The following is a 12,564-nucleotide window of genomic DNA, read 5'->3' as shown; positions in this document are numbered from 1 at the left end:
GATGTCACCATTGCATTTTTTCGTTACGGTCACCATCTTGAAATTCAGTCATTTGTATGCTGGAAATTTGGGGGAAATTTTAAAATTTATATAAAATATAATTAATAAAATTTTAATAAATTGAACATTCGCTGTTTTAAAAATTGTCCGTCGTATTAAAAATCTGTATTTTTTATGCCAGAAAATCGGGGAAGATATTAAATTCTTAAAATTAATTACTAATGAAATTTTTATGATAAAATTAATAAAAAGGGACTGTGTTCGGACCTAGTGAGGTCAGTCGATTAAAAATGGCGACGAATCCTTCCTCCACGGAAGCCATCAGCTGATTGCCCTCCCACCCTAATGCCAAGGCAGACATTATGTCAAACAGTGTGATATCATGGAATACATCTAGGGTCCGCCATCTTGTTTTCGTCTGCTGGACGTCACCATCCCATTTTCTACTGCAAGAGTGCGCTGCTATTATATTAGTTTATTGTTTACCCGCTAGAGTGCCAATCACCAGACTGTCATTGCATCCGCTATCTTGTTGGTTGTCCCGGTCACTATCTTGAAAATCTGTAGCTAATTATTGACACAGAAATTCGAAAAAAAACTCCAAAATTATTAAAAAAAATAGCTTATTCAACCCTCAACCCTCTCCATACCTAAAATTCTCCATACATTTATGTCAAAGTATGCCTTTTATAAAGTTAAAATTACTCGTCTAGACACGCCTATATTTTAAGTGTTTTAAATGATCTTTACTGTTTTAATAAGAATTGTTATTTCATCCAAATCACATACTTTATTAAAAATATAATTTTTTAGCAGACCCTATTTATATTTCAGACTAATCCCTTTTTTAATAACTTTTAAACATCACTATGTGATTTGAGTAGTTATTAGGAATCAATAGATATGGGGCAGCAGCTGCAAGGGCTGCTATCTTGTGGCGATCACATAAACTATTTGCTAACGTTATCAAAATCGACTGTAGCGTCTTCATATCTTTCCAGTCTACCAATATAAATGTACTTCACATTTTTTTTCCACCGTTTGCTGTTGCAGCCACGGACTGAATGTGAACCATCGTGGGCCACGCAAGCGAACATCGTGTAGTCCCAGTATGTGTTCGTGCAACCATTGAAAGAATGATCTTGGATAATTCTTGAACTAAGATCATTTGACTGTAGAGTGAAGAACAGAATGGTGCAATTAGCCATCAGAGGTGTTTATTGGGTGTTTTTTTCACCGTATCGCATTACAAATGTTTCAAAATAATCGATATGTCGCATTGTGACCAATGCATCGATGTATCGCATCGTAACTGATATATCGACGTATCACTCCGTGTCCGATACATCGACGTATCACTTCGTGACCGATACATCGACTTATCACTTCGTGACCGATACATCAACTTATCACTTCGTGACCGATACATCGATGAATCAGTTCGTGACCGATACATCGACGAATCAGTTCGTGACCGATACACCGACGTGTCACTTCGTGACCGACACGTCGACGTGTCACTCGGTGCCCGATGCGTGGACGCTGGCGACCCACCTGGCACGCTGGTGCCGAGCGCCACGAAGGCGATGGCCGTCACGGCGTCCTTGAGGCCCACCGTGCAGCCGAAGTGCGAGGCTACGTCGCCGATGACGGCCGTCAGGCAGCCCACCCCGAATATCGACACAACGAAACACACGTACCCGTTTAGCATATCTGCCGGAGAGACACACACAAACACAGGCCACGCCTACACACACGGAAATGCACAGACGCAAGGGAAAGGAAGAGCACACACAGAGACAGAATATTATTCGAAACACATGTCATTTCCAGAAGGATGGCGGCAGGCAGAGAGCAGGAAGATAACTCGAGACGCTGGACTGATCTGCCATTGGCTGTAATTCTGGATCGTCCACTCAGTATATGGATTATTTTGCAAACAATATCTAGAGCTATACACACAAAAAAAAACTCGCAAATCTTAAGGAACGATTTTTAAATTTTTTTAATCGATGAAAACAGTATGTTTTTACTAATATTAGAATTGCCCAAAAAGTAAAAAAACCTCAAAGGAATTTTCCAAAACATTTATGATATTTTCTATTACAAATTTATTATTTCCAGAACGAATGAAACTGATGTAAATAAGTGTAGCTCTTTGATATTGATGCACCTTAAAATTACATCTAATACAAAGCTATACCATTATTATTTACTGATTACTTATGAACTGGTTCAGGAACTAGTACAGTGAGTTAGTATGTTAAGAAATACTGCGCGAAGAACCTAGAAATATGTAAGAGAGATGTCAGAATTTAAGAACATGGAAATTTGGGAGGATCGTGACACAGTGCAATCAGTCCTCGTCTCTTTATGGAACCTGGGCCCAAAGAGAAGAGAAGAGCAAATGTTAGACACAGATAAAGGAAAAAAAAACAAGTAGATAAGTGACAGCGGCAGGCAGTTACAGAGGTTGAGAAGAAAAATCTAGTTAGTACCACAGAAAATCTGAAACATAACACACAGAAAACTGAAAGATTAAAAATTCATTACCTTTTTTTCAGTGTTGCTGATGATGAAATGTAAACCTGCATTACTATGTTTACCGTATTGATATTTTCATTAGAATAAAAAATGTTTTTAATACATAAATGATAGCCGATAAAATTTCCCATGCAGAAATTATTATTTTAATATCAATTTCGATGTGTAAATTGCTTTCAAGTTAGCTGTGGCAAATAATATGTTTCATGATCATAACAATACAGTAGTCTTATCAGCCCAACTGATTAAGTTTTTGTTTATTGATTGCGGATATGAAATTATTTTTTTAAATTAAGATTATAATCCTTCAAAAATTATACTTTAAGATTAATTATGAACGAAAACCGTCTCACAAGCTAAAAAATTCATGCATGTACACAGAAACATGGGCAAGCATAGTAATGCACAGTTGCGTTTTTGCTTCATGAGGGATTTCAACTGGGACTGCACCTACCTGCGGTGGTCGAGTCAAGTGGACGGTTCGGACCAGGTGGACGACGGACAAGTGAAGTGCAAGCTTCTGCTCAGCTCCCTCATGGAGCCGACAGCTACAAGGGTGAAAACACTTACCGAGATCTGTGCCACACTTGACTGCACAGAAGCGTATCTGCATATTTGGCTGGATACACAAATTCTGATGTCATTACAACGACTAGATTTCAAAGAGTTCCACTAGTCGATTGCATTTGCACGTGCAAATTTGCAGATGACACACAAATTGTTTTTTCAAGACCAACACTTTATTCCCCCTCGTTGACTTTAAAATATTTATATCAATTTTAACAACATGTAAACCGCGGAATAACTCTCGAACATGTACACGATTGTTAAAATCAGCCTGTTGTTGCGAGGGCAGAGGTAGTCTCCTGTTACGGTAGTCTAGTTGTATCATACCCATGTTGAGTTGACCAGTGTCGGTCCATGATGTACCAGCTGGGTAGTGTGGGATGGGAGAAGTTAGGACTGGGGGTGCGAGGGCAGAGGGAGTCACCTGGTACGGTAGTCTAGTTGTATCATACCCATGTTGAGTTGACCAGTGTCGGTCCATAGTGTACCAGCTGGGTAGTGTGGGATGGGAGAAAGTAGGACACGGGGTGCGAGGGCAGAGATAGTCACCTGGTACGGTGTTCTAGTTGTATCATACCCATGTTGAGTTGACCAGTGTCGGGCCATGATGTACCAGCTGGGTAGTGTGGGCTGGGAGAAGGTAGGACTGGGGGTGCGAGGGAAGAGGGAGTCACCTGGTACGGTAGTCTAGTTGTATCATACCCATGTTGAGTTGACCAGTGTCAGTCCATGATGTACCAGCTGGGTAGTGTGGGATGGGAGAAGTTAGGACTGGGGGTGCGAGGGCAGAGGGAGTCACCTGGTACGGTGTTCTAGTTGTATCATACCCATGTTGAGTTGACCAGTGTCGTTCCATGATGTACCAGCTGGGTAGTGTGGGCTGGGAGAAGGTAGGACTGGGGGTGCGAGGGCAGAGATAGTCACCTGGTACGGTAGTCTAGTTGTATCATACCCATGTTGAGTTGACCAGTGTCGGTCCATAGTGTACCAGCTGGGTAGTGTGGGCTGGGAGAAGGTAGGACTGGGGGTGCGAGGGCAGAGGGAGTCACCTGGTACGGTGTTCTAGTTGTATCATACCCATGTTGAGTTGACCAGTGTCGGTCCATAGTGTACCAGCTGGGTAGTGTGGGCTGGGAGAAGGTAGAACTCGGGGTGCGAGGGCAGAGATAGTCACCTGGTACGGTAGTCTAGTTGTATCATACCCATGTTGAGTTGACCAGTGTCGGTCCATGATGTACCAGCTGGGTAGTGTGGGATGGGAGAAAGTAGGACTGGGGTGCGAGGGCAGAGATAGTCACCTGGTACAGTGTTCTAGTTGTATCATACCCATGTTGAGTTGACCAGTGTCGGTCCATGATGTACCAGCTGGGTAGTGTGGGCTGGGCGAAGGTAGGACTGGGGGTGCGAGGGCAGAGGGAGTCACCTGGTACGGTAGTATAGTTGTATGATACCCATGTTGAGTTGACCAGTGTCGGTCCATGATGTACCAGCTGGGTAGTGTGGGATGGGAGAAGTTAGGACTGGGGGTGCGAGGGCAGAGGGAGTCACCTGGTACGGTAGTCTAGTTGTATCATACCCATGTTGAGTTGACCAGTGTCGGTCCATGATGTACCAGCTGGGTAGTGTGGGATGGGAGAAGTTAGGACTGGGGGTGCGAGGGCAGAGGGAGTCACCTGGTACGGTAGTCTAGTTGTATCATAACCATGTTGAGTTGACCAGTGTCGGTCCATAGTGTACCAGCTGGGTAGTGTGGGATGGAAGAAAGTAGGACTCGGGGTGCGAGGGCAGAGATAGTCACCTGGTACGGTGTTCTAGTTGTATCATATCCATGTTGAGTTGACCAGTGTCGGTCCATAGTGTACCAGCTGGGTAGTGTGGGATGGGAGAAAGTAGGACTGGGGTGCGAGGGCAGAGATAGTCACCTGGTACAGTGTTCTAGTTGTATCATACCCATGTTGAGTTGACCAGTGTCGGTCCATGATGTACCAGCTGGGTAGTGTGGGCTGGGAGAAGGTAGGACTGGGGGTGCGAGGGCAGAGGGAGTCACCTGGTACGGTAGTCTAGTTGTATCATACCCATGTTGAGTTGACCAGTGTCGGTCCATAGTGTACCAGCTGGGTAGTGTGGGATGGGAGAAAGTAGGACTCGGGGTGCGAGGGCAGAGATAGTCACCTGGTACGGTGTTCTAGTTGTATCATACCCATGTTGAGTTGACCAGTGTCGGTCCATGATGTACCAGCTGGGTAGTGTGGGCTGGGAGAAGGTAGGACTGGGGGTGCGAGGGCAGAGATAGTCACCTGGTACGGTAGTCTAGTTGTATCATACCCATGTTGAGTTGACCAGTGTCGTTCCATAGTGTACCAGCTGGGTAGTGTGGGATGGGAGAAGTTAGGACTGGGGGTGCGAGGGCAGAGGGAGTCACCTGGTACGGTAGTCTAGTTGTATCATACCCATGTTGAGTTGACCAGTGTCGGTCCATAGTGTACCAGCTGGGTAGTGTGGGATGGGAGAAAGTAGGACTCGGGGTGCGAGGGCAGAGATAGTCACCTGGTACAGTGTTCTAGTTGTATCATACCCATGTTGAGTTGACCAGTGTCGGTCCATAGTGTACCAGCTGGGTAGTGTGGGCTGGGAGAAGGTAGGACTGGGGTTGCGAGGGCAGAGATAGTCACCTGGTACGGTAGTCTAGTTGTATCATACTCATGTAGAGTTGACCAATGTCGGTCCATGGTGTACCAGCTGGGTAGTGTGGGATGGGAGAAGGTAGGACTGGGGGTGCGAGGGCAGAGGGAGTCACCTGGTACGGTAGTCTAGTTGTATCATACCCATGTTGAGTTGACCAGTGTCGGTCCATGGTGTACCAGCTGGGTAGTGTGGGATGGGAGAAGGTAGGACTCGGGGTGCGAGGGCAGAGATAGTCACCTGGTACGGTGTTCTAGTTGTATCATACCCATGTTGAGTTGACCAGTGTCGGTCCATGCTGTACCAGCTGGGTAGTGTGGGCTGGGAGAAGGTAGGACTCGGGGTGCGAGGGCAGAGATAGTCACCTGGTACGGTAGTCTAGTTGTATTATACCTACGGTGAGTTGACCAGTGTCGGTCCATGGTGTACCAGCTGGGTAGTGTGGGCTGGGAGAAGGTAGGACTCGGGGAGCGAGGGCAGAGATAGTCACCTGGTACGGTAGTCTAGTTGTATTATACCTACGGTGAGTTGACCAGTGTCGGTCCATGGTGTACCAGCTGGGTAGTGTGGGCTGGGAGAAGGTAGGACTCGGGGAGCGAGGGCAGAGATAGTCATCTGGTATGGTAGTCTAAATGTATCATACCCATGTAGAGTTGACCAGTGTCGGTCCATGGTGTACCAGCTGGGTAGTGTGGGATGGGAGAAAGTAGGACTGGGGGTGCGAGGGCACAGATAGTCACCTGGTACGGTAGTCTAGTTGTATCATACCCATGTTGAGTTTACCAGTGTTGGTCCATGGTGTACCAGCTGGGTAGTGTGGGATGGGAGAAGGTAGGACTGGGGGTGCGAGGGCAGAGATAGTCACCTGGTACGGTAGTCTAGTTGTATCATACCCATGTTGAGTTTACCAGTGTTGGTCCATGGTGTACCAGCTGGGTAGTGTGGGATGGGAGAAGGTAGGACTGGGGGTGCGAGGGCAGAGATAGTCACCTGGTACGGTAGTATAGTTGTATGATACCCATGTAGAGTTGACCAGTGTCGGTCCATGGTGTACCAGCTGGGTAGTGTGGGCTGGGAGAAGGTTGGACTCGGGGTGCGAGGGCACAGATAGTCACCTGGTACGGTAGTATAGTTGTATGATACCCATGTAGAGTTGACCAGTGTCGGTCCATGCTGTACCAGCTGGGTAGTGTGGGCTGGGCGAAGGTAGGACTGGGGGTGCGAGGGCAGAGGGAGTCACCTGGTACGGTAGTCTAGTTGTATCATACCCATGTTGAGTTGACCAGTGTCGGTCCATGGTGTACCAGCTGGGTAGTATGGGATGGGAGAAGGTAGGACTCGGGGTGCGAGGGCAGAGATAGTCACCTGGTACGGTGTTCTAGTTGTATCATACCCATGTTGAGTTGACCAGTGTCGGTCCATGCTGTACCAGCTGGGTAGTGTGGGCTGGGAGAAGGTAGGACTCGGGGTGCGAGGGCAGAGATAGTCACCTGGTACGGTAGTCTAGTTGTATTATACCTATGGTCAGTTGACCAGTGTCGGTCCATGGTGTACCAGCTGGGTAGTGTGGGCTGGGAGAAGGTAGGACTCGGGGTGCGAGGGCATAGATAGTCACCTGGTATGGTAGTCTAGTTGTATCATACCCATGTTGAGTTGACCAGTGTCGGTCCATGGTGTACCAGCTGGGAAGTGTGGGCTGGGAGAAGGGAGGACTCGGGTGCGAGGGCAGAGGGAGTCACCTGTATGGTAGTCTAGTTGTATTATACCTATGTTGAGTTGACCAGTGTCGGTCCATGGTGTACCAGCTGGGTAGTGAGGGATGGGAGAAGGGAGGACTCGGGGTGCGAGGACTGAGGGAGTCACCTGGTATGCTGGTGCCGAGCGCCACGAAGATGAAGGCCGTGATACTGTCGAGCATGCCCAGGGTGCAGCCGAAGTGTGAGGCCACATCGCCGATGACGGCGGTCACCACGCCGATGACGAAGATGGACGCGAAGAAGCAAGCGTACCCGCGGAGCATATCTGCGAGGCCCCAGGGTCATAGTCCACCTCAAGTCTCCTCCCCTCAATGCCGGCCATTACACCCTGTTCCGCTCGGGAGGGGAGGAGACAGGCTCTCCACACTCTCGTTCAGCTACTTGTGCCTTCACTTCTCAGGTCTAACAGTGTTACATAGCCCCATGTCGGGAGAGAAAAACACCGCTGTCGTTTTCACAAAAGCTCTTCTATTCTATTGTAGATGCAGTGTTTACATATAACTAATCAGAATAAAACATAATCTTGCAAAATATTCAGCTGAATGCCATGTCATAACGAAATGGGCATATTCACAGTTTTAAATTTTGTTCGGTTTACAGAAAAAGTTAGTTGGTTTCGCTCTGGACTCAGCCCAACCGAGGTGCTTAATTGCATACTTAATGCTGAATTCAGTTATCTTAATTCCTATAAAACACTCTAAATATATCTCGGGCTACTAAGACATATACTGTTTACTTATATACACACTCGAGTATAGTCTGTGGCGGGCTAATGAGGATTCGAGTGTTTATAGCAATATGAAGGCTGGTGGGATGTTCTGTTTACTGAACAATATTCTCAACAGTTACCTTACTCAATAGTTCTACAATCTACATCTGAACAGTATATTTAAACTAACGAGTGGTTGTAACTGAAATTTCTGCTTACTGGATCTTTCGGGGATTATCGTTTCGTTGACATGGGGGTTCACTAAAAGGGGAACACTCACTTCGAGGAGCAGGGGGTCGGTAAAGAACCGGCCGAGGGTCGCAGTGGAGTGACTGTGTGGACCACCGAGCCTGTGTCTGGCCCAGGCCCTCTGTGATGCGAGTGGAGTGTGTTACCACTGTGTCACCTCGCTCCGTGGTCGGGAATCAGGCAGGCTGTGCAGACTTTTGACCAGGGGGGGGGGATGTGAAGCAGGTAAAGGGGTAGCAACACACAGACATCGACGGTGGTGCAGCTCACATCTTCACAACTGCAAGTTCTCAATCTGAAACTCGACCTTATCACACCCCAAATGCTATGGCCTTTTACACCAGCTGGAAGAAGGTTGGGGGATTTCAGGATATCCTGTATTCGTCAGACATGATGATAAATAATTCTTCAAATGTTTATATATCTACGCTTGACTTTAACCACATAGCCATCATCTAGTATTTATGGTTGGCTTTAGTCACAGTGTGCCTCCTTCCTTCCTTTCAGGTGGTGTCCGTGAGTTCAATTCCATTACTTCACTCAAATTTTCCAAGGTATTACTAATTTACTAAGCACAAGCATTGTCCCCTACACCCCTTTACCCATCTTTTAGTCCGTGCCCTTCCTCCACCTGTTCCCCCCGACCAACCCCTTTTCCTTGATTGCCCGGGCACGCCAGCTCCCTCCCCCCATGACCACACTGCCCCCTCCCTCGACCGCCTGACCACTGCACATCCCCTCTCACTTCCTACCCCTTACCTGGTCCAACCACCTCCCCACCTCCGACCTTCCACTGTATCCCTCTTGGCACTTGCTCAACCAATCCCTCTCGACGGCCCTGAATGTGAGCACAAATCAACAAAAACCAAAACCAGCCATTTCTCAGTTATACAAAGATAATATGTCTAGACATACAATGTGGCACAGGTGTGTACAAAAATCCCAATGTTGTTGTGTAACAAAAAGTTGAGTATTTGAAATTATAACGTGTAGCATTAGATCGTAACCAGGAAGATTCTATCATTTCAAGTTTTAGCTTGAATTCTCTGGATGTCTCTGAAAAGTAATAACATACATTAGTTGCATTGAAAAAAAAATCTTCTTGCAGCGTTCAGATGGCAATTATTTCACAAGCCTAGAAAAAATAAGCAACATTTTATATAATACAAGTCATTTACAAAAGCTAGCCAGTAAACATACAGAATATAAACCATCACACCATAATTAACTTACTTCCAAATTGTAATTTTATTTTTCAAAATTGTATTGGAAGAATGTTAAGGATTGTAAAAGAAACTGTACCACTATAAATGATTTAACTATATCCTACCAACATTAAATACACGAAAAATAAAATATATTCATAACTTTAGAAAACTACCTGAAACAATTAGAAGTCAGATTTTTAAGATATTTAATAAAAAATTTATGATGCCCTAGAACAATCAAAATAAAACTATATACTACAACAAAAGTGGGTGATACATACTTATATGAATGGTAAAATAAATAAAGGAAGAAGGATAACTTTGGACAGTGTGGGAGTAGTTAGTGTGGGAGGGACTAACGTGAACAGGAGCTACCTATCAGAGTCACGGTGGACTGCCAGTTCGGGAAATGAGGAAGAGTAAGGTTGGCGAGCGGTTATGTACCTGTGGGAGGGACGAAGGCGAACAGGAGCTACCTATCAGAGTCACGGTGGACTGCCAGTTCGGGAAATGAGGAAGAGTAAGGTTGGCGAGCGGTGATGTACCTGTGGGAGGGACGAAGGCGAACAGGAGCTACCTATCAGAGTCACGGTGGACTGCCAGTTCGGGAAATGAGGAAGAGTAAGGTTGGCGAGCGGTGATGTACCTGTGGGAGGGACGAAGGCGAACAGGAGCTACCTATCAGAGTCACGGTGGACTGCCAGTTCGGGAAATGAGGAAGAGTAAGGTTGGCGAGCGGTGATGTACCTGTGGGAGGGACGAAGGCGAACAGGAGCTACCTATCAGAGTCACGGTGGACTGCCAGTTCGGGAAATGAGGAAGAGTAAGGTTGGCGAGCGGTGATGTACCTGTGGGAGGGACGAAGGCGAACAGGAGCTACCTATCAGAGTCACGGTGGACTGCCAGTTCGGGAAATGAGGAAGAGTAAGGTTGGCGAGCGGTGATGTACCTGTGGGAGGGACGAAGGCGAACAGGAGCTACCTATCAGAGTCACGGTGGACTGCCAGTTCTGGAAATGAGGAAGAGTAAGGTTGGCGAGCGGTGATGTACCTGTGGGAGGGACGAAGGCGAACAGGAGCTACCTATCAGAGTCACGGTGGACTGCCAGTTCGGGAAATGAGGAAGAGTAAGGTTGGCGAACGGTGATGTACCTGTGGGAGGCACGAAGGCGAACAGGAGCTACCTATCAGAGTCACGGTGGACAGCCAGTTCGGGAAATGAGGAAGAGTAAGGTTGGCGAGCGGTGATGTACCTGTGGGAGGGACGAAGGCGAACAGGAGCTACCTATCAGAGTCACGGTGGACTGCCAGTTCGGGAAATGAGGAAGAGTAAGGTTGGCGAGCGGTGATGTACCTGTGGGAGGGACGAAGGCGAACAGGAGCTACCTATCAGAGTCACGGTGGACTGCCAGTTCGGGAAATGAGGAAGAGTAAGGTTGGCGAGCGGTGATGTACCTGTGGGAGGGACGAAGGCGAACAGGAGCTACCTATCAGAGTCACGGTGGACTGCCAGTTCGGGAAATGAGGAAGAGTAAGGTTGGCGAGCGGTGATGTACCTGTGGGAGGGACGAAGGCGAACAGGAGCTACCTATCAGAGTCACGGTGGACTGCCAGTTCGGGAAATGAGGAAGAGTAAGGTTGGCGAGCGGTGATGTACCTGTGGGAGGGACGAAGGCGAACAGGAGCTACCTATCAGAGTCACGGTGGACTGCCAGTTCGGGAAATGAGGAAGAGTAAGGCTGGCGAGCGGTGATGTACCTGTGGGAGGGACGAAGGCGAACAGGAGCTTCCACAGCAGGGTCACGAAGTGCATGACGTAGTCTCCGCACGAAGGCAACTTCTCCTCGTCTCCATCTCCTCCGCCGTCGTCGCCTGCACACACGGAGGCACACACGTGAATATGCTATAGTAGTAATTTAGATTGTTACCACGGTTTTATATACTAGGTTTATTGTCTGTCTATTTGTCTGTTCGGTACAAATTTTGCAATCGATTCTAAACTAACTTCCTGAAGAGCTAAAGAATTGAAACATGTAACATATGTCAGAACTTGATGACAATGCAATATTTATCACTTTCTCTTCTGTACGTTGGCTTGTTTGTCTGTTAGGTACATATGTTTTGGTTTTGTTTAGCAATGCCCCCGGATTCGTGGTGTTAGGCTAGAAGCTTAACAGCACATAATTGCGGGATGCATAAAGCATCACTATGCAGGAGGTGCCTACAACACCGACGCTTTGCTTTAGTTTTAAATAGGAATAACTTCATAAACATGAAGTAACATTTAACCTAAATCTTTTGTAAATTTTTCAGTTCTGTTATTTGATGCTCTTTACAAATTCATTAATACATTTAACCCCATATAACATAACCTGACAAAATACAAGAATTTCTCAAAATGTATATATATATAGGAGTTTCAAATTAATTTTTTTAATTACTTAACGATTTAATTTTTTTAAATAAAAATTTAAACAAACGAGGTGGAAATGCTTAAAGCTCTTTTAAAGTAATTTTTTTCTTTTATTTGACCAACTATAAACATTTTTTTTATACAAACTGTACCAGCGAGACAGGATTTGATGCTCTTTCTTCAGTCAGAAGGAATTTTCTTAGTGGAAAAGACATCAATGTATTATCTAAAAAGAAGAAAATAATGATGAGGTAAAATACGTTTATATTTGTTTTATAAACTTGTATACGGAGCGGAAGTGTAAAGTGGTGACGGCAGGAGGTGGGGAGATCAAGGAGAGACGGCAACAAACTTCTCGGTAATCCGGAGGTAATCTCCCGAGCCGGCTCCTGAGTTGCGAGTTCCCGGAGACGGGACTCGAGTTAGCGGCACGTCA

At 46.4% G+C, this 12,564-nt stretch overlaps 1 protein-coding gene across 4 annotated transcripts in view; it reads right to left on the bottom strand.

Moving 5' to 3' along the window:
- LOC134536288 (sodium/calcium exchanger 3) overlaps nt 1-12,564 on the bottom strand; it is a 114,422-nt gene that overhangs the window by 11,706 nt on the left and 90,152 nt on the right. For 2 of the 4 annotated variants that reach the window (XM_063376037.1, XM_063376039.1), the window contains exons 5-6: nt 11,474-11,587; nt 7,657-7,815 (exon numbers count right to left, since the gene is read on the bottom strand). In XM_063376037.1, coding sequence (XP_063232107.1) covers nt 7,657-7,815; nt 11,474-11,587 — 273 coding nt within the window. Of the gene's footprint in view, nt 1-1,554; nt 1,714-7,656; nt 7,816-11,473; nt 11,588-12,564 lie in introns of all 4 variants that reach the window. The other 2 variants (XM_063376035.1, XM_063376038.1) reach the window with 1 other exon arrangement.

Source organism: Bacillus rossius, chromosome 10 (genome assembly GCF_032445375.1).
Source record: "Bacillus rossius redtenbacheri isolate Brsri chromosome 10, Brsri_v3, whole genome shotgun sequence".
Taxonomy (NCBI): Eukaryota; Metazoa; Arthropoda; class Insecta; order Phasmatodea; family Bacillidae; genus Bacillus; species Bacillus rossius.
This window is presented reverse-complemented; position numbering and strand designations above follow the sequence as displayed.